Source organism: Hyla sarda, chromosome 12, assembly GCF_029499605.1.
Source record: "Hyla sarda isolate aHylSar1 chromosome 12, aHylSar1.hap1, whole genome shotgun sequence".
Classification (NCBI taxonomy): domain Eukaryota; kingdom Metazoa; phylum Chordata; class Amphibia; order Anura; family Hylidae; genus Hyla; species Hyla sarda.
Genome location: NC_079200.1, coordinates 4,651,353 through 4,672,977, shown reverse-complemented (window position 1 = coordinate 4,672,977; position 21,625 = coordinate 4,651,353). Strand labels below are relative to the sequence as shown.

Sequence of the window (21,625 nt, the reverse complement as noted above, 5' to 3'; positions counted from 1 at the left end):
ATGCCCTATCCAAAAGGATAGGGGATAAAATGTCTAATCCCAGGAGCCCCCTACTGAGACCCCATGTTCTCCTTGCAGCACCCGGCATTCTGAACAAACATTAGGTTCTGGCAGCAGTGGTGGTGACGACATGCCATGCCCCTAGTGACATCACACCACGCCCCCTCCATTCATGTCTGTAAGAGGCAGCATGATTGGCATCATGTTCCCTCCCATAGACATGAATGGAGGGGGGAATAGCGCGACGTCACTCGGGGCATGGAATGTGGTCACCACCACTGATGCCGGAACCCGGTGACTGTTTAGAACGCTGGGTGCTGCCCGGCAATTGCGGGGGGGCCCAGAATAGGGAAGCCATGATTAGACATCTTATCCCCTATGCTTTGGATAGGGGATAAGATGTCTAGCAGGGGAGAACCCCTTTAAGGCTGTGTTCACAGGGTATTGTTTTACCAAGTTTTTGATGTTTTCCCAGTGATTTTGCCCAAATATCTGCTGAAATTATGCTATTTCACCACAATTTGGAGTAAAATAGTGCCATTTTTATACAACTTTGCCAAAATCGCTGGTGTGCACTGTGTGAACACAGCCTAAGTGAAGCTACCACAACTGTACAGATGACAAGAACATTTATTTGTTGAACAGGCTGACCCTGGCTTTCTGCAAGTGAACTCTATGCTCTGAATCATTGTTTTCATCATCTTCTTCAACCCAGCTGGCCTTCAACGGGGTCATATCAGGGGCTACAACATCGCCATCCTGAAAGAGAAACATGACAAGTTTATGTAAGTGCAAAAAAACAAGAAAAGTTTAAAATCAATAAACTACAGACATATACATATCACAATACGCCTACTGTAGATTCACACATGTATTTACACATTGCATGAATATACCAAAATAAAAAATCTTTATTGTATAGCCATCATTCATCTCAATCATATCCTGAACTTACTTTGTTTGATTATTTGCTGCACAATTAGATTGAGGCACCTTGGCTGCCAGTTATGCATCAATGTCCTATCCAATAAACTAAGAAGTCAGGCTATGTTTCCACATAATTCTAGTCCATACCTCCCACCATTTAAGAGCTAAATCGAAGGAAAGTCCAGTTTCATAGGGGCATTACCCCAAACTGCCAGAAACGCCATTTAGTCCAAATTTGCATAAACTCCTTTTTTCTTGCAGTCCTACAAAACAAACACTCTTCGCTGTATATTATTTCTTGTATGGCCTGTACTATTTAATGTGTAAGCTACCAAAGGGGGTCAATGAGATAGTGAAGAGAAAAAAAAATCCAGAACTTTATCTAATTCACCTTTTATTATTAAACATACAAATACCATAGACCTTGAAAGTATTCACACATAACCAAAAAGGTATTTGAAAAAAATAAATAAATTCAGAAGTATTTTAAAGGCCATCAGGTTACTCTTCAGAATGATCCAAAAATGCAAGAAAAGAGCCGAGACAGTGACAAAAAGGTGTTCCGCTGCAATCACAGACCTGGGGTTTGGAGAAATCCCTGTCCATACACCACTGCACAAAATATCTCTTGGCAGATTCCAAACTCTTTTCATCTGTCTTCTTGCAGTAGACGCGGATGATCTGCTCGGCAAACTTCTCTGGGAGAAGCTGTGAAACCTGATGGGAGATGCAAGCACACACGTATTACTATTCTTACTTCCGATGGAATCTCTTACTACTCATGGAATCTCCGATCCAGGAATCCTGCGAGATTCCATACACATTACTTAATGAAAACATACCTTAAAAGGAAGGAATTTACAAAGGATAAAATGAGAAGTCTTGGGCAGCTTTTTGTTTACCTCTTCCCAATGTGAACGCATCCTGACTCGACCCGCACTGCGCCCCATTCATTTAAATGGTAATTTCTTCTTAGCTGCACTAAAGGCGGCTGCTGTTGTATGAGCAATGCTTTCCCCTGCTTATAACCCCGCCCCGGCTCCCTCATAACTCCACCCTCCATGAATATCTGTGAAGGAGGAGTTATTGACAAAAGGAGGAAGGATTATAGAAAGCTTTGTTCATTCAGCAGCAGCCCCCTACATTGTAGATAAGAAGAAATTACAATATTAACAACAAGATGAATATCATGTGAATGGATGCACCGTTTCTCACCCGATAACATTAGTGCGGGTGACCCCGTTTATGTCCATCTGTATAATCAGGTTAGTGCCAGCGACCTTGCTGTCAGTTTCCCTTAGTTTTTTTTTTAAAGCATAGAACAGGAAAGAAAACAGAAAAGTAATGCAGCCAAAAGGATAAGAAACAATATGGATATGCAATAAAAAATGCACCAATGCATGTGCATGAACAATATAATCAAACAAATCATTGTGCATGTGAACACATGATAACATTTGCATGAAAAACAATGCAAACAAAAAGACAAACTAAAATTAATAAAAAAGAAAAAAAAAGGCTTGGCCCAACACCTAGTAGTAAAGGTGAGGGAAGCTCTTCTCATAAACAGGATTAGCAACATTTTGAAAGCAAACACAAAGCAAAGAAAACAAATAAATGTACTCACCGCTAGGTACGTGTCTACGGGCTCAGGAGTGCGGAATCACAAGGAGACATCAGAGGATGTTCAGAAGCGCTCAGAGGCAACGCCAGCTATTTCACATGTCTGCACGTGCTTCTTCCGGCCTCCGGATGGGCCCGTAGACACGTACCTAGAGGTGAGTGCATGTATTTGTTTTCTTTGCTTTGTGTTTATCGATACCTTACCTGGACTACGTGCACCGCGCAGGTGGCATTGCTATACTCCTGGATCCCGGACTGTGACAGCCTATGTACACTCCTACCTGTGTAGTACCTTTGGAGCAGCTATTATTAGGTGCGCCCTCCCCTGTTTCCTCTCTGATTTTAAAAGCAAAACCTAATGGACTCAAGGCAGACGGCAAACAATGTCAGACTACAGGCACTTGTTTAATCCCTTACAAAATGAATGACGTTTGAGACAGAACATAGAAACCTTACAAGGTGTCAGCAATAGTCTGCAGTACTGCGCACAATACTCCAAGTGAGGTCTCACCAGTGCAGCTCTGTACAGCGGCATGATCTATTTTAACAAGGCGTTTGACAAGGTTTTTTAGTTACTATTCATAATCTTTAAGAAAACACATCAGAGGCTGGATTAGGATCCTACCTGTTCTTTTGTGATTTTTATAGCTTTCAGTGGATCACTTTTGCAGTAAAATCGCACGTTGTTGATTGGATTTTTCTCTTTCATTCCATAATCCATATGAATGACCTAAATAGAGAGAAGAGTGTAAAATCTAAAACTAAAAAAAAGGCGTGAAATAAAGAATGTACACATGTGGAATGGGTGGGATGTAAAAAAAAAAAAAAAAAGCATGCTAAGCTATTTGTGTAGCGTGACAGCTCTAATACCATTATACTGAGATTTGATACAAAATTAAACGTTTTATGGGAAAGTTATGTAAAATGTAATCTGTGTGAAGATAAAGAACAATAGATTGCACTCACCACTTTCGGCAGTGATTCTTTTAGACATGCTCGGCAGGTACAGAGATCTCAGATGTGGAGGCACCTCCATGGGATGTGTCCGTTTCGTGTGGCAAGGATACTTCGTCAGCGTTGGCTAGAAAAAGTGTGCTTGCCACACGAAACAGACACCGTCCCATGGAGGCGCCTCCACATCTGAGATCTCTGTACCTGCCGAGCATGTCTCAAAGAATCACTGGTGAATGTGGTGAGTGCAATCTATTGTTCTTTATCTTCACACAGATTGAGTTATATATGAACTTGGTTTTGATCTGCACCACCACGCCTAGATACACAGGGCCGGCATCCACTCATACGAATAGGGATTGAATATATCCGCAGTGAAGTGCCAGACATCTGCTAGCTCCTCGTGTCTTGAGAAGAAAAGGTTTAGTCTCAAGGGGCGACACACCTTCTTTACCGTGAGGACTGTGAATTTATGGAACGGTCTACCTCAGGAACTGGTCACAGCAGGAACAATTAACAGCTTTAAAACAGGATTAGATACATTCATGGAACAAAATAACATTAATGCTTATGAAGAAATATAAAATCCCATCCCTTCCCCAATATTGCGCACACCCCTACCCCTTAATTCTCTGGTTGAACTTGATGGACATATGTCTTTTTTCGACCGTACTAACTATGTAACTATATAGAACCTTTTAAGGACCAAGGACGTACCGGTACGTCCTGAGTCCGCTCCCGTTCTATAACGCGGGGCCACGGCGTGGCCCTGTGTCATAGCGGGTCGGGCCCGGACACAGTGAAATCGCGTCATCCCGAACAGCTGTAGGACAGTAGGAGGGTCCCTTACCTTGCCTCCTGGTGTCCGATCACCGAACGACTGCTCAGTGACTGAGATCCAGGCATGAGCAGTCAAGCGGCAGAATCATTGATCAATGGTTTCCTATGAGAAACCATTATTCAATGTAAAAGATCAGTGTGTGCAGTGTTCTAGTCTCCTATGGGATAACAATGATCAGTATAAGAGATCAGTGTGTGCAGTGTTCTAGTCTCCTATGGGATAACAATGATCAGTATAAGAGATCAGTGTGTGCAGTGTTCTAGTCTCCTATGGGATAACAATGATCAGTATAAGAGATCAGTGTGTGCAGTGTTATAATTTCCTATGGGAGCTATAACATTGCAAAAAAAAAAAAAAAAAAAAAAAAAAAAAAAAAAGTGAAGATCATTTAACCCCTTCCATAATAAAAGTTTGAATCACCCCCCTTTGCCATTTAAAAAAAAAAAAAAAACTGTGTAAATAAAAATAAACATATGTGGTATCGCCGCGTGCGGAAATGTCCGAATTATAAAAATATAAAGTTAATTAAACCACATGGTCAATGGCGTACGCGCAAATAAAATTCCAAAGCCCAAAATAGTGTATTTTTGGTCACTTTTTATATCATGAAAAAAATGAAAAAATAGGGGGAAAAAAAAGCAATGAAAAAGTCCCATCAATACAAAAATGGTATCGCTAAAAACTTCAGATCACGGCGCAAAAAATGCGCCCTCATACTAGGGATCTTTTAGGGCCGATATCGATACCCTGTGGAGGTTAGGGTCAATAGCCGATATTCCGGTAGACGTTATCGGCTATTTATCCCCCCGCGACACCGCTGCAGATCATTGATTTAAAGCGGGCGCTTTAAATCAATGAACTGCAGTGGCTTTTGCGGTGCAAGAGACCACCGCCGCTACCCGCTTCTCTCCCCCTGCCTGTCCTGGGGTCCTCCTGAGTCCTATCACCGCCACCGCGAACGCACCCCCACCACCGCTGCCCCATTGCCTCCCCTATTCCCGCTTTTATAATGACCTGTTCCCGGGGCCCGCGCTACCTCTGGCTCCGCCGGCGTCCTCCTGAGCTGTCACTGTGCACATTGACGGTGACGTCGCGTTGAGGACGTCACTCGTCATTGGGCAGCGCACAGCGTAACACAGGACGCCGCAGAAGCCAGAAGAAGCGCGGACCCCGGGCACAGGTAATTATAAAACCGGGGATGGGGGAGGCAATGGGGCAGCGGCGGTCTCTGGCCGGGGTGATGCGTTGCAGTGGGGGGGGGCAAGGGGCGGGGCATTATCGGCAAGGTAATTGCCGATAACGTCCAAAATCGTGAATATCGGCCAAACCGATAATTGGTCGATTCCTACCTCATACCGCCCCATACTCTGAAAAATAAAAAAAAAGTTATAGGGGTCAGAAGATGACAATTTTAAACGAATAAATGTTCCTGCATGTAGTTATCATTTTTTCCAGAAGTAAGACAAAATCAAACCTATATAAGTAGGGTATCATTTTAATCGCATATACCTATAAGAATAAAGAGAAGGTGTAATTTTTACCGAAAAATGTACTGTGTAGTAACGGAAGCCCCCAAAAGTAACAAAAAATTTTGTTTTTTCTTCAATTTTGTCGCACAAATGAATTTTTTATTCCGTTTCCTGGTAGATTTTTGGGTAAAATGACTGATGTCATAACAAAGCAGAATATAAGCCATCATATGGATTTTTAGGTGCAAAATTGAAAGAGTTATGATTTTTTAAAGGTAAGGAGGAAAAAAATAAAGTGCAAAAACGGAAAAACCCCTGGTCCTTAAGGGGTTAAAATGTAGACTCTGTGCAGTGTAATAAACAATCCAGCAGTGGAACACTTAACCAAATGCATTTATGGCAGAAATAAGAGAGGACTTACATCCACTATGAAATCTTCTGGGCTGAGCCTGATGTCTGGTGCAGAGGGCTGAGGGGTGGAACCTGCCAGTTCTTCTGGTAATTTGTCATATTCCTCCTATAACAGAGAGACTTGTTAAACAAAACAGATAAAAGGTATTTATTTATTTATGGAACAGGAATAGCAAACAGACACTGACAACATAATCTCACCGTATTAATCCTGGTGTTTGCATTAGGTTGTGTCTGTCCCACATATTTATATAGTTGCCGAAGCTCAACCTTGCGCAATATATCTCTGGCTTTAGACAGTTTAGGATCGCTGGAGTATAAGATCTGGTGGAAAATGTTATCTGGAAAGTAACAGAGGGAGGAATGGGTTAAAGAGGCAAATATGTATTAGTTGTTCTGCAAATTATTTCCTGAAACAGATAATCTACAAACAATATAGTGACCAAATGTTTATCTGTATACAGTCAGCAACAATTTTTAGTATTTTTTTTTAAGTTATTGAAGTAGATTTTGAGAGAAACGGCAAGTATTTTATATGAAAATACCAAAGCCCAGAAATGCTGATTTATGGTCACTTTATGTGCCATAAAAAAATTAATAAAAAGTGATAAAAAACTAAAAAAAAACTAAAAAAGAAAAAAAAAAAAAAAAAGAACAGTACCAGTAAAAACTACGGATCACGGCGCAAAAAAAGACCCTCACACAGCACTCTATACAGAAAAATAAAAAAGGGTTATAGGGCCAGGACAGAACTGGTCCTTTAAGAAATAAAATTAAATAAAAAAATCAAATTTTTTAATTTTCTTGAAAATGTGGAAAATTGTTGCTAAACTTATGAACCTCCTTACATCCTAAAAAAGTTAAAGGATGTTTAACAAATTATATCAACATAAGACATATTGTAGATGTGAATTAATAACCAATTTATTTGGCCTGACTATTTCTTGAACGAACAGAAAAAAGGAGATTTTTATGCTTACCGTAAACTCTCTCTCTCGAAGGATCCATTGGGGGACACAGACCATGGGTATATGCTGCTGTCTCTAGGAGGTTCAACACTATGGCAACAAGAAAAGTCGGCTCCTCTCAGCAGGGTATACCCGACCACAAGCACCCGAGGTAATCAGTTTTAGTCCCAGAGCAATAGGAGAAGACCGACAGGTAAAGAGAAAAACCACAAACTGTCCGAGCAACCAGAAGAAAAAGGTAACTGAACACACCCTCGGACAGATAACTGAAATAGGAACACCAGAAAAAAAGGGCGGAAGCTGTGTCCCCCAATGGATCCTTTGAGAAAGAGATTTTACGGTAAGCATAAAAATCTCCTTTTCTCTATCTGCTCCATTGGGGGACCCAGACCATGGGACGTACCAAAGCCGTCCCTTGGGTGGGTAAGGAAATCGGTCAGGTGGACGGCTGGACCACCGCCGCCTGCAACGCCTTACGGCCCAGAGTAGCATCAGCTGATGCAAAGGTATGAATCTGGTAATACCTTGTGAAAGTGTGCAAAGACGACCACGTGGACGCTATACAGAACTGCGAGGCCGAAGCCACCTAGCAGGGTGCCCAGGATGCCCCGAAAAAAGGGTGGAATGAGCCAAAACCCTGAAGGGTGGAATCTTCCTCTTGCAGCAGTAAGCTTACGAAATAGCAGACAGGATCCACCGAAAAATGGTGGCCGTAGAAGCAGGTTGTCCTGTACGACAACCTTCCGGAAAAACAAAAAAGGGAGTCACACCGCCGAAAGGAAAGAGTGACTGAGAGACCGAGCAGTCCGAACAGCTCTCACCACAACCAAGAGGTGGAGCAAACGCTCCCAGGGATGAGAAGGGGCCGGACAAAAGGATGGTAGGACAATGTCCTCATTGAGATGAAAAATCAAAACCATCTCAGGTAAGAAGGACGGACCTGGACGGAAAACAACTTGTCCTGGTATACAACCAGGGAGGGAGAACGGCAGGAGAGAGCTGCCAGCTCTGACCCCTCCTAAAAGAGGTAAGAGCAATAAGGAACGCCACCTTCCGGGGAAGGAGGCAAAGAGAAATGTCCCCGAGAGGTTCAAATGGGGCACCTCGCAGGGCACCTAAGACCAAGTGTAAGTCCCAAGGGAAAGAAGGAGACCGATAGGGAGGGGCAGCTTGTGCCACTCCCTGAACCAGGTTCGAACATGACAACTGAACGCCAGAGGACATTGAAAAAGAATGGAAAGGGCAGAACCTTTGACCCTTAAGGGAGCAGAAAGCCAACCCTTGAGCCAGTCCTGACTTGAAAGGGAAAGGGGTCGGGGAAGGAAAACCACGACTGGAGAAAAAAGGGCTGAGTTTCACACCAACGAAAATAAGACCGCCTGGTATGGTGGTAAATCTTGCAGAGGAAGGCTTGTGTGCCCTCAGCATGGTGCGAACCATTCAGGAAGAGAAACCTCAAAAGGTCCTCAGGACCGCTGTCTCAACTGCCACGCCATCCAAAGCAGAGACGGTAAATAGGGGTGGCACAGAAGACCTGAGATAAGAGGTCTAGACGACAGAGAAGGCGCAGCGTTAAGTCGTTCAGGAGCCTGACCATGACGGCGTACCACGCCCGCCGGGGCCAGGCTGGGCCACGAGAATGGTGGAACGCGGCTGAGAGTTTCCTCGCGGCCCCGAAAAGAGAAGAAGGGGAGGAAACAGATAAGGTAGGGCAAAGCCCGACCAATAAAAAGGTAAGGTAGGGCAAAGCCCGACCAAGAGAGGGGAACGCTTCTGTTGTGGCGGGACGTGCAGAGGTCCACGCCTGGAGCGCCCCAGGGGTTGCAGATCACTGCAAACATCTCCGGATGTGGGGACCACTCGCCTTGGACGACTGAGGACCGGCTGAGAAGACCACATCCCAGAGACGCCAGGAATGGAGATAGCTGAGATGTCCGGGAACCTGAGTTCCGCCAAGGAGGGAATTTTCCAAGAAGCAAGCAAAGAAAGGATTGCCCTAGGCCCAACATGTTGAAGGTGAAAAGGGCTTCTCGGGGGACGAAGGCCCCAAACCAGCCGGTCCCTGAAAACACCTCCCCAGCCCGACAGACTGGCAGGCAGGGGCAGGAAGGAGCGCCCCTGAAAAAAACAGGGGGGAAACAAAGCCACCATAGAAGGGACGGACAAGACTGTCGAGAGAGAACGATCTTGCGGTCGAGAGACAATGGAGACCTGTCCCACCAGAAGAGAATCACCAGTGAAGAGGTTGGTGATGAAACGGCCTCCACGGCCGCCGCTAACCGACCCAGGACATCCATGAAAAAGCGAATGGAAACTGGAGCAGGGTGCCGAAGTCATCGGACTCTTGATAAGAGAGTCAGCCGATTGGTCGGCGGAGTCAAAAGCGGGAAGGGGCCGCGTCGAACTGGAGCCCCAGGAGAGTGGTTGGACTTGTTCCGATTGACCATCCAACCAAAGTGAGACAAGGTCTGGAGATTGAGACTAAGACTCTCCAGGATCTGGACCCTGGCTGGAGCTCTGATCAGGAGGTCATCCAAGTAAGCAATCACGGAAACAACTGTTGTCCATAAAAGGGCTATTACAGGCGCCAGGACTTTGGCAAAGGTCCGAGGAGAAGTGGTCAGACCGAAATGGAGAGCCACAATAGAAAATGACCGTCCGGAACTGCAAAGCGGAGGTACTGCTGATGACCGTGGAAAAATGAGATGTGGAGGCAGGCATCCTTGATGTCCACCGAGGAACGAAAATTCCCCGTGAACCAGGAATGCCAGCACCGTTCGGGATGGGAAAGCAGAAGATGCTGGCTGAAATACTCCAGAATCAAGATTGGGCGAACAGAAATGCCTTTCTTGGGGACCACAAAGAGGTTAGAATAAACCTCGAAACGTTCCCCTGAAGGAACCGGGACAATTATTCCCTGGATAAAGAAGGAGCTGGAGCGCGCCCCGAACTGCCTTCGCTAGAGAGGGGAACCGGAGGGTCCAGGAAAGAAAAAAGGCAATCCCATGGAAGGGAAGCAAATTCGATCCTGTATCCATTGACTACAACATCCCTGACCCAGGAATCTTGAATGTGCGTGGTCAAGGCATCCCAGAAGAGTAAGAGGCGACCAATCACCCGAGAAAGGTCGGAAAGACCAAGGAAGGCCTATGGGTGCCTGATGGGGCCGCAAAACGTCCGGAACGGATAGCCGACCTCCGGGAGGGACAGGTCCGGAAGGAGGGAGCCCTCTTACCGTGAAGGCGCCCGGCTGGACCCTTTGTTGGTACCAAAGGTCCGCAGAACCGGAAGGAGGACTTACGACGGAAAGTGGTTCCGTGAGCCTTATCCAGAGGCGATAAAGAACTCTTTTCCGCCCTTCCCTCACTTCCTGAAGGCGGCATCCACATTCCAGGCTTTACGCCACATGGAGGGACGGTGGCTACCAGGTAGCTTGTGGCAGCATGGAAGCAGAACACAGAAAATCTCCAGCTGCGGACCATCTGAGAGTTAGATTAAATAAATCCTCCAGAGGGATCTTGAAGACTACCCTGGCGGAGATGGGAGACCATACTGAAAGGGCCGTTGACACCCAGGCCAAAGCAAAAGCAGGAAGAACATGCTGTGTCAAATGCAAAGTTTGCCAAAGTCTCCACCTTCATGTCCGCTGGATCCTTGAAGGCAGCCGCATCAGTCAACGGCCAGATAGGCGCCTTAGAGAGGCGGGAGACCGGCAGATCCACAGTTGGAGAGGAGGTCCACCAAGCAATGGTAAATGGGAAAGTGTGAGGTGGCCCTGGAAGAGAGGGAGACGGACCTGGTACGCGGGTCTGAAGAGCCAAAGCGGCAACCATGGGAGCGTCCTCTGGGGGAGCGACGCTTGCTACAGGTCGGAGTAATGGGGCGATGCCTGCGAGGGGAGCGCCCATGCCTGTCAGAAGACTCGGGGAATGAGTCAGATGAAACACCCCTATGATGCTGCGAGAGCGTCAGTATAAGGGGAGAGCGGGTCCCTCCGGAGGGCCGGTGTAGGAGGGCCTCTCCAAGGCAGTCACCCCAGAATGGGAGACCTGAGCCAAGTCAGAGGGAGGAACCCAGGGTTGAAGGGGAGGCCGAACCCACCGGGTCTAAAGAGCATCCGGGGTCGAAATAGCGGGGGTGGGTTGGGGGGGGTCTCGGGAGCAATGGTGCAGGCAGAACAAGTGGGTTCAGCAGAACCAGACATTTTTGAGTTACAGCCTTACAAGTGTAACAGATAACTAAGGAGCTAGTTATCTGTGTGGAGGGAGGAACAGTACTGGGCACGGACTATAGCAAAAACTGAACAGTCACACCCAAGCTGTGTCCCTAAGACAACTGTGATTAGCATGTTGCAATGCCCATGAGATGAGAAAACCTCTGAACCAATGGCCAGAGGGGGCTGTGCTAAACGCAAGGGCTCTGTGATTGGCCGTGTAATAACCCCCTATGCGCGCGCACAGTGCTGATTGGGGCTTAGATCGCGCCTTTATGCAGGCTTCGGCGGCCTGGGTGGGCGGAGCCAAAGCGCACCGGGACGCCGAAGTAAAATACAGCCCGGTCCCTAATGGCGCCCGACACTGTTGGCAGCCGCGCTGCTGAAATGAAACAAAGAACGTCGGCAGCCCGCTCTGCCAAAATGAAAGTAGGAATGGGCGCCGAGGAAAGACAAGCGCCGACTTCTGTAGCCATGGTAAAAAGGAAAACACCACACACACAAACATGAATACTGTGAAACACCACACACTGCTCAGCCCCAGATATAATATAAGTCCCCCCATAAAGGAAAGGAGGGAAATCCCTCCTGGCAAGCCCCAACAGTCCCCATTTAGAAGAGTGGGCCAAAAACTGGGGGTCTCCAGATGTTGAAAGTCCACACTAAAGAAAAAAAGGGGGATACTCACCTTAGTCAGAAGAACTTACCTCATGAAGTCTTCTTATGAAGTCTTCAGCCAGCTTTTGTCACCTGCATCATGCCGGGCTGCCATGTACGAGCGAGGCAAGCAGGGAGGTAGGGGGACCCAGACCCATGAGGTAAAACCCCAGGCGCTGACCGTTGGCGAGAGGTGGTTAACAGTACATCCACGATGCCTGTGCCCCCTCAATCGCAAATGGGGAAACATGTTCCTGAGTCCCCACCTGAAAAACACTAACACTTCCCTAACCTAGGAAAATAAAAAAATATGAGACCTGGTCTGGTGAGAATCCCAGGCCAGTGTCTACCTCCTTAGACACTAAGCTAAAACTGATTACCTCAGGTGCCTGTGGGCGGGTATACCCTGCTGGGAAGAGCAGACTTTTCTTGTTGCCAGAGTGTCAAGCCTCCTAAAGGGTCTGTGTCCCACCATGGAGCCGATAGAGAAATTAAAATAGTTTAGAATGCTGAGTGTGGGCGACAAGACATCACGGCTACGCCACTCGTGAAGTCACGCCACACCACCTCAATGCAAGTTTATGGGAGGTGGCGTGGCAGCCATCGTAGACTCTAACATAGACTTGCATTGAGGGGGTGTGGCATGACCGTGAAGTCACTATCACGGCCGCCTGCTCCAAGCATTCAGAACAAAATGTCCCAAATGCTGGGGCAGCAGAATACCCCTTTAAGCAATGATGAAATAAAGCATTTAACACATTCCCAAGTTATTATGGCAGGTCTGAAGGGGGTAATAACTAGGCATTCTACAGCAGTATTAGTCTGGTAAACACTACAGCTACATTTCGAACATCAGAGGTGAACATCTAGATCAGCATTTCCCAGTGTGGCTCCAGCTCCCAGCATGCCCAGACAGTCAAAAGGCTGCTGAGATGGGAGGAAACCCTTTCAGAGAGACTGCAGATCTTCTGGAGAAGGCAAACAAGCCTTTAGCTGCCGGGTATGTTGGGAGTTTTTTTTTCAACAGCTGGAGGTACACTGGTTGGGAAACTCGTCTCTGGATTGATGAATCAGTTACAAGAATGGAATTTTTTATGACAGATTTACGAACGCTTTTGCACCAATAGCCACATAACACGGTGCTATTGCCACATTACAGTAGTCCCAACAAAGCTTCTAGAGGGGGAAACAATTTTTTACATAAAAACAAAAACTCACCTGTAAGTTTGTTATAGGCAACCATGTCATCTACCGAGCCAGAGATTGTATAGTAGTTTCCATCTGAACCTTCTATCTTTATATGTGGATCAGCTTTCAAAAAGGCTTCTGTAATCCTGAACCAAAAAAGAAATACACTATGAGAGGAGCAAAACCAAACTTCCCACCTCATCATAGGGGTGGGTTTTCTGTTTATGAATGAAGGCAGCATTTAGTATTATTTATTCAGTTAAAGGGGTATTCCAGCTTTATACATCTTATCCCCTATCAGAAGGATAGGGGATAAGATGTATGATCGCAGGGGTCCAGCTGCTGGGGACCCCCGTGATCTCGGTGCAGCACCCGGCATTCTGTGCCAGGCGCTGCCTCCGAGACGTGATGTCATGGCCACGCCCATTCGTGACATCACACCACGTACCCTCCATTCATGTCTATGGGAGGGGGCGTGACGTGAAAGGAAGGGGCGTGGTGGCTAGGGGATTACATGTCTAGGGACGGAGTACCCCTTTAATGAACCAATGAATCACCTACCCACTGCAGAAAAGCCACGGCCCCTGGAGACCATGTGACTTATGCCATATTGTCTCTGGACGCATGGAATGCTGGGAAAGGTTAGAGACAACGGTAAAATAAAAGGCTTGTACTGCAGCAAATCCGGGTGTGGGTCCCATGCATGAGAAGCGACAAAAAAAGGGATTTTTGTCTTACCGTGAAATCCTTTTCTCGGAGGATCCATTGGGGGACACAAACTTTGGGTATATGCTGTAGTTGCTAGGAGACTTGACACTATGGAATCCAAAAAGTCGGCTCCTCCCAGCAGGATATACCCGCCTACAGAGCCTGAGGTAATCAGTTTAGTCACCAAGCAGTAGGAGATGACCGAGAGGTAGAGAACCAAGACCAGTCCGAGGTAACCAGAACAAAAAATGACTGAACACATCCTCAGACAGGTAACCAAGGGCGGGAGCTGTGTCCCCCAATGGATCCTCAGAGAAAAGGATTTTACGGTAAGACAAAAATCCCTTTTTCTTTATCGGCTCCATTGGGGGACAAAGACTTTGGGACGTACCAAAGCCGTCCCTTGGGTGGGTAAGGAATCAGTCAGGTGAACGGCTGGACCACCGCCACCTGCAACGCCTTACGGCCCAGAGTAGCATCAGCTGATGCAAAAGTATGAATCTGGTAGAACCCTGTGAAAGAGAGCAAAGACTGCCACGTGGCCGCTGCACAGAACTGCGAGGCCGAAGCAACGAAGTGAAAGGCCCAGGATGCCCGAAAAACTGGCGGAATGAGCCAAACCCTGGAAGGGGGAATCTTCCCCTTGCAGCGTTAAGCAGACCGGATCCACCGAAAAATGGTGGCCGTAGAAGCAGGTCGTCCTGTAAGACGACCGTCCGGAAAAACAAAAAAAGGAGTCACACTGCCGAAAGGAAGTGACAGAGATAAGTCCGAACAGCCCTCTCCACAACCAGTTTGTGGAGCAAAACCCCCTGGGATGAGAAGGGCCCGGACAAAAGGACGGCATGACGATGTCCTCATTGAGATGAAAAAGTCGAAACCATCTCAGGTAAAAAGGACAGACCTGGACGGAAAACAGCTTGTCCTGCTATACAACCAGGAAGGCAGAACGGCAAGAGGAAAATCTGCCAGCTCTGACACCCACCTAACAGAGGTAAGAGTAATAAGGAATGCCACCTTCCAAGGAAGGAGGTGAAGAGGAATGTCCCTGAGAGGTTCAAAAGGAGCGCCTTGCAGAGCACCTAAGACCAAGTGTAAGTCCCAAGGGGGAGAAGGGGACCGAGAAGGAGGGGCAGTGTGTGCCACTCCCTGAAGCAGGTCCGGACATAAGAATTGAACGCCAGAGGACTTTGAAAAGGAATGAAAAGGGCCCAACTTTGACCCTAAAGGGAGCAGAGAGCCAACCCTTGGGCCAACCCTGACTGGAAAGGGAAAAGGGGTCGGGGAAGGAAAACCACGACCAGAGAAAAAAGGCTGAGATTCACACCAATGAAAATAAGACCGCCAGGTATGGTGGTAAATCTTCGCCGAGGAAGGCTTGCGAGCCCTCAGCATGGTGCGAACCACTTGGGAAGAGAAACCGCGGTCTCAACCTTCACGCCATCAAAAGCAGAGACGGTAAATAGGGGTTGCACAGAGGACCTAAGATAGGAGGACTGGGCGAGAGGGAAGGCACAGTGGTAAGTCGTTAGGAGCCTGACCGTGACGACGTACCACGCCCGCTGGGGGCAGGCTGGGCCACAAAAATGGAGGGCACGCCCTCTGCTGTGAGTTTCCTCAGGACTCTGGAATGAGAGTAAGGGGAGGAAACAGATAAGGTAGGGCCAGGCCCGACTAAGAAACAGATAAGGTAGGGCAAAGCCCGACCAGGAGAAAGGAACACTGCAGTTGTGGCGGGACGAGTAGAGGTCCACGCCTGGAGTGCCCTAGAGGTTGCAGGTCACTGCAAACACCCCCGGATGTAGGGACCACTCGCCTTGGATGGCTGAGGATCAGCTGAGACAGACCCACCTACCAGTTGAGTATGTCCAGAATGAAGATCGCTGAGATGGTCGGAAACTTGAGTTCCGCCCAGAAGGGAATTTTCTGAAGAAGCAAGCAAAGATAGATTTGCCCTAGTCCCAGCAGGTTGATGGGAAGAAGGGCTTCTGGGGGGGGGGGGGGGGACCAAGGCCACAGACCAATCGGTCCTTGAAAACACCTCCCCAGTCCAACAGACTCGCAGGAAGGGGCAGTAAGGAGCGCCCCTGAAAGGCAGGGGGAAACAAAGCCACTATAGAAGGGACCGACAAGACTATCCAGAGAGATCGATCTTGCAGAGACAAAGGGGACCTGTCCTACCGGAAGAGAATCACCAGTTGAAAAGGTCAGTGATAAAACTGGACGAATGGCACAGCCTCCACGGCCACCAGCAACCGACCCAGGACAGTATGCCAAAACTAATGGAAACTGGAGCAGGATGCCGAAGTTAACTGACTCCTGACAAGAAAGTCAGCCGAATGTCCGGCAGAGACGAAAGCAGGCAGAGGCCGCGTCAAACTGGAGCCCCAGGGGAGAGGTTGAACTTGTCACGATTAACCATCCAACCGAAGAGAAAACAAGGGTTGAGACTAAGACTCCCCAGAGTCTGAGCCCTGGTTGGAGCTCTGATCAGGAGGTCGTCCAAGAAAGGAATCACTGAAACAACTCTTGTCCGTAACAGGGCTATCACAGGAGTCAGGTCCTACGTAAGGACCCGCGGAGTAGTGGTCAGACCGAAAAGGAGAGCCACAATAGAAAATGGCTGTCCGGAACTGCAAAGCGGAAGTACCGCTGATGACCGGGAAATATTGGAATGTGGATGCAGGCATCCTTGATGTCCACCGAGGGAAGAAGAACTCCCCTTGAACCATGGACTCCAGCACTGAATGGAGAGACTCCATTTGGAATGGGAAGCAGAAGATGCTGGTGGAGATGCTCAAGAACCAAGATTGGGCGAACAGCAACGCCCGTCTAGGGGACCACAAAGAGGTTGGAATAAAAAACCTCAAAAATGTTCCCCTGAAGGAACCGGCACAATTATTCCCTGGATGAAAGGGAACTGGAACGCGCCCCAAAATGCCTCCGCTAGAGAGGAGGACCGGGGGGTCCGGGAAAGAAAAAAGCAGTCCCATGGAAGGGAGGCAAATTCGACCAACCACCCGAGAAAAGACGGCGGGTGGGGGCGACCCCTCAGGCCGAGGTAGGCCTACGGGTGCCTGATGGCGCCACAAAACGGCCGGAACAGTTAGCCGACCTCCAGGATGGAGGGGTCAGGAAGGAGGGAGCCCTCATCCCGTGAAGGCGCCTGGCTGGACCATTGTTGGTACCAAGGGTCCGCAGGACCGGAAGGAGGAGGACTCCTGATGGAAAGTGGTTCTGCGAGCCTTATCCAGAGGTATAAGGAACTCTTTCCACCCGTTGCCTCACTTCTTGGAGGCTGTGTCCATCTTTCAGGCTATAAGCCACATGGAGCGAAGAGGGCAAAGGCAGCACTGCGGCTGCCCATGGAAGCAGAACCCAGAAAAATCTCCGGCGTAGGAGCATCGGAGAGCTAGTCTAGATAAATCCCCTGGAGGGATCCTGCATACTACCCTGGCGGAGTTGGGAGACCATACTGAAAGGCATCTGACACCTAGGCAGAAGCAAAAGCAGGAAGAAAGGAAGAACCTGCTGCCTCAAAGGCAAATTTTGCCAAAGTCTCCTCCTTGTCCGCTGGATCCTTGAAGGCAGCCGCATTACCCAACGGCAGGGCAGACGCCTTAGAGAGGCGGGAGACCGGTAGATCCACAGTTGGAGAGGAGGTCCACCGAGCAAGGAGGTCCTTTGTGAAGGGATACCACGCTTGAACCTTCTTCGTTTCCTGAAACTTTATGTCAGGGTGCCTTCAGGCGGACTCCAGCTGAAAGTCTTGAGTGGCGGTCGGGCACGAAGAAAGGAGACTCCTGGAGACACGTCCGAAGTTCCTGGGTCCTTTAGCTAGAAGGTGTCTCATATGGCCGAAGCCAATGAGTACACCACATCAGGCATATCCGTGCAGCCCTCTGAGTCGGAGGCCGAATCAGAAACCTCATCCACAAGTTCTCCAGGTGAATGAGAACAAGGTGAGGCAGCCCTGGAAGAGGTCGGGCACGATGAAAGGTAACTTCTGGAGCCACGTCCAAAAGTTCCTGGGTCCTCTAGATCAGGGGTCTCATACTCCCGGCCCGCGGGAGTGAAGAAAACTGTTTCTTGAAGCAGTTCTGTGTCCTGAGCAGAGACTGCACCCCCCCCCCCCCCCTCATCAACCAATCACAGTGCCTCAGCACAGAACGCTTCAAGACACAGTTTTCTTCAGTACTCCGGAGAGGAGGCGCGCAGTGAAGGACAGGTAAGGTTGTCTATGTGTGTGCGCGCATTTGTGGGTGTCTGTCTGCTTGTGTCTATGTGAATGTGTAAGTGTCTGTCTGTCTATGTGTGGGTGTCTGTCTGTCTGCTTGTGTGTGTCTGTCTGTCTATGTGTGTGTGCATGCGTGTGTGTGTCTGTCTGTCTATGTGTGTGTGTCTGTCTATGTGTGTGTGTCTGTCTATGTGTGTGCATGTGTGTGTGTCTATGTGTGTGTGCATGTGTGGGTGTCTGTCTGCTTGTGTGTGTGTCTGTCTATGTGTGTGTGCGCCCATGTGGGTGTGTGTCTGTCTATGTGTGTGTGCATATGTGTGTCTGTCTGTGTGCATGTGTCTGTCTGTCTATGTGTGTGTCTGTCTGTGTGTGCATGTGTGTGTGTCTGTCTATGTATGTGTGCATGTGTGTGTCTGTCTGTCTATGTATGTGTGTCTGTCTGTCTATGTGCATATGTGTGTCTGTCTGTGTGCATGTGTCTGTCTCTGTGTGTGTGTCTGTCTATGTGTGTGTGCATGTGTGTCTGTCTATGTGTGTGTGTGCATATGTGGGGGGGTGTGTGAGTCGAGGGAGGGGTAATCGAAAATGCTACCCAATGTGGGCAACCTGCTGCTACCTAATGTGGGCAACCTGCTGCTACCTAATGTGGGCAACCTGCTGCTACCTAATGTGGGCAACCTGCTGCTACCTAATGTGGGCAACCTGCTGCTACCTAATGTGGGCAACCTGCTGCTACCTAATGTGGGGAACCTGCTTCTACCTAATGTGGGGAACCTGTTTCTACCTAATGTGGGGAACCTGTTGCTACCTAATGTGGGGAACCCTGCTGCTACCTAATGTGGGGAACCCTGCTGCCTACCTAATGTGGGGAACCCTGCTGCCTACCTAATGTGGGGAACCCTGCTGCCTACCTAATGTGGGGAACCTGCTGCCTACCTAATGTGGGGAACCTGCTGCCTACCTAATGTGGGGAACCTGCTGCCTACCTAATGTGGGGAACCTGCTGCCTACCTAATGTGGGGAAACTGCTGCCTACCTAATGTGGGGAAACTGCTGCCTACCTAATGTGGGGAACCTGCTGCCTACCTAATGTGGGGAACCTGCTGCCTACCTAATGTGGGGAACCTGCTGCCTACCTAATGTGGGGAACCTGCTGCCTACCTAATGTGGGGAACCTGCTGCCTACCTAATGTGGGGAACCTGCTGCCTACCTAATGTGGGGAACCTGCTGCCTACCTAATGTGGGGAACCTGCTGCCTACCTAATGTGGGGAACCCCCAGAAGTAGCACGCCCATCATCCGTCAGCTCATGCTATTACCACACGGGGTAGGGGGAATATGGGGGGGGGGTTGCTGGTGGATGATGGGGGTGCTACTGCTGGTGGAGGGTGTTGCTGGTGGATGATGAGGGGCATATGAAGAGGGCATTATATGTAATGGGCGCATGTGGCCCAGCCTCACCCAGCTGCTACCTCCAGTGGCCCCCGGATAATTTGAGTTTGAAACCCCTGCTCTAGATGAAAGGTGTCTCTTATGGCCGAAGCCAATGAGTTCACCGTGTCGGCAGAATCCAAGCGGTCCTCTGGGTCAGATACCGATTCGGAAACCTCATCTACAAGCTCTCCAGGTGAATGGGAACGCGTTGAGGCGGCCCTAGATGAGGGAGAGATAGACCCAGTACGTGGCTCTGAAGAGCCAAAGCGGTGACTGCGGGAGCGTCCCCTGGAAGAGGGAAGCTTGTGATAAGCTGAGGTAGCGGGGCGAGACCTATGATGGGAACGCCCGTACCTGTCCGAAGACCCCGGGGATGATTCAAAGGAAACACCCCTAATACGCTTGCGAGAAGCGTAGGGAGATGGGGAGCGAGTCCCCCCGGAGGGCCGAAGGAGGAAGCACCGCTCCAAGCAGTCACCACAGAACGGGAGACCTGCGCAAAGTCGGATATAGACTATGAGAGGGAAGAAACCGAGGCTAGAGGGATGGCCGAAGCCACCGGGTCTGGTAGAACATCCGGGGAAGTAATAGCCGGGGGGTCTGGGGGAGCAGTGGTGCAGGCAGAACAAGGAGGTTCAGCAGAACCAGACATTTTTGTGATACAGTTATTACAGGTGTAAAAAGTAATAAAAAAAGAACGGTCTCACCCAAATCTGTGTCCCTCAGGCTGCTGCTGTGAGAAGAACTCCAGCAGAAAGAGGGAGAGAAGAGAGCAAACGCTGGACCAATGGCCAGAGGGGGCATGCTAGTAACAAGGGCACTGTTGAATGGCCCTGCAACACACTGCGTGCACACAGCGCTGATTGGAGGGTATTTGCGAAGTAATAATAGCCCGATCCATAATGTTACACTGCCAAAGTGAAAGTAAAAACGGCGCTGTGCGGCCGGGCTGGAGGAGCGCCCGCAGTAATGAGAGACACGCCGCGGCTGCAGAAGCACCCGCGTTATACAGTGCACCAAACACACACCTGCCCACACATATATGTGCCACTGCTCACCCCATAATAAAACTTTCCCCCATAGAAGGCAAAAATGGAGGGAAATAATCCTCCTGGCCAGTCCCATTAGCCCCCATACAAAAAAGGGTGGCCACAAACTTGGGGTCTACAGCTGTTGAGAATCCGGCACCTAAGGATAAAAAGGGGAAATATACTCACCTTAGTCTGAAGAACTTACCTAATGAAGTCTTCCAGTAATGAAGTCTTCAGCCAGCTTTTGTCACCTGCATCATGCCGGGCTTGAAAAGCGAGACGAGCAGGGAAAGGTACATGAGGTACAACCCCAGGCGCTGGCCGTTGGCGAGAGGGGGTTGACAGTACATCCACGATGTCTGTGCCCCCTCAATCGCAAATGGGGAAACAGTGAACGCTATGTTTCTGAGACCCCACCTGAAAACAGGAAAATAAAAGGAAATAAGAAACTAAACGTCCCTAATCTAGAAAAATAAAAAAGTTAGCCAAGTCTGGGGAGAACCCCAGACTAGTGTCCATCTCCTGCAGACACTAAGCTTAAACTGATTACCTCAGGCTCTGTAGGCGGGTATATCCTGCTGGGAGGAGCCGACTTTTTGGTTTCCATAGTGTCAAGTCTCCTAGCAACAACAGCATATACCCAAAGTCTGTGTCCCCCAATGGAGCCGATAGAGAAAGGGTATTAAAACTTGGCATCATAGGCTTAAAGGCTTAATAGTGATGGTCTGTCCTGAAGATAGGTCATCAATTTCATAAGGTTAAATAAATTCATATCTGCTTTATGGAATTCTCTATTACATTTTCAACTTGGGCGACAAATGTGTTGAGTGTGGTATAAGAAAGCTTAACCTGTTAAGGACCCATGACATACCGGTATGTCATACAGATACGTAAGGAGTACGCTCCCGTTCTATAACGCGGAGCCACGGCGTGCGGGTCGGGCGCGGCCTCTAACAAAAGCCGGGAC

At 48.7% G+C, this 21,625-nt stretch overlaps 1 protein-coding gene across 4 annotated transcripts in view; it reads right to left on the bottom strand.

Annotated features, from left to right (window-relative positions):
* Nucleotides 1-319: 319 nt before the first annotated feature.
* The window catches only part of SAMHD1 (SAM and HD domain containing deoxynucleoside triphosphate triphosphohydrolase 1), a 92,128-nt gene continuing 70,822 nt past the window's right edge, over nt 320-21,625 (bottom strand). For all 4 annotated transcript variants that reach the window (XM_056549350.1, XM_056549351.1, XM_056549352.1 and 1 more), the window contains exons 11-16: nt 13,279-13,394; nt 6,424-6,563; nt 6,233-6,328; nt 3,176-3,280; nt 1,507-1,644; nt 320-759 (exon numbers count right to left, since the gene is read on the bottom strand). In XM_056549350.1, coding sequence (XP_056405325.1) covers nt 631-759; nt 1,507-1,644; nt 3,176-3,280; nt 6,233-6,328; nt 6,424-6,563; nt 13,279-13,394 — 724 coding nt within the window. In that variant the 3' untranslated portion in view covers nt 320-630. The remainder of the gene's footprint in view (nt 760-1,506; nt 1,645-3,175; nt 3,281-6,232; nt 6,329-6,423; nt 6,564-13,278; nt 13,395-21,625) is intronic.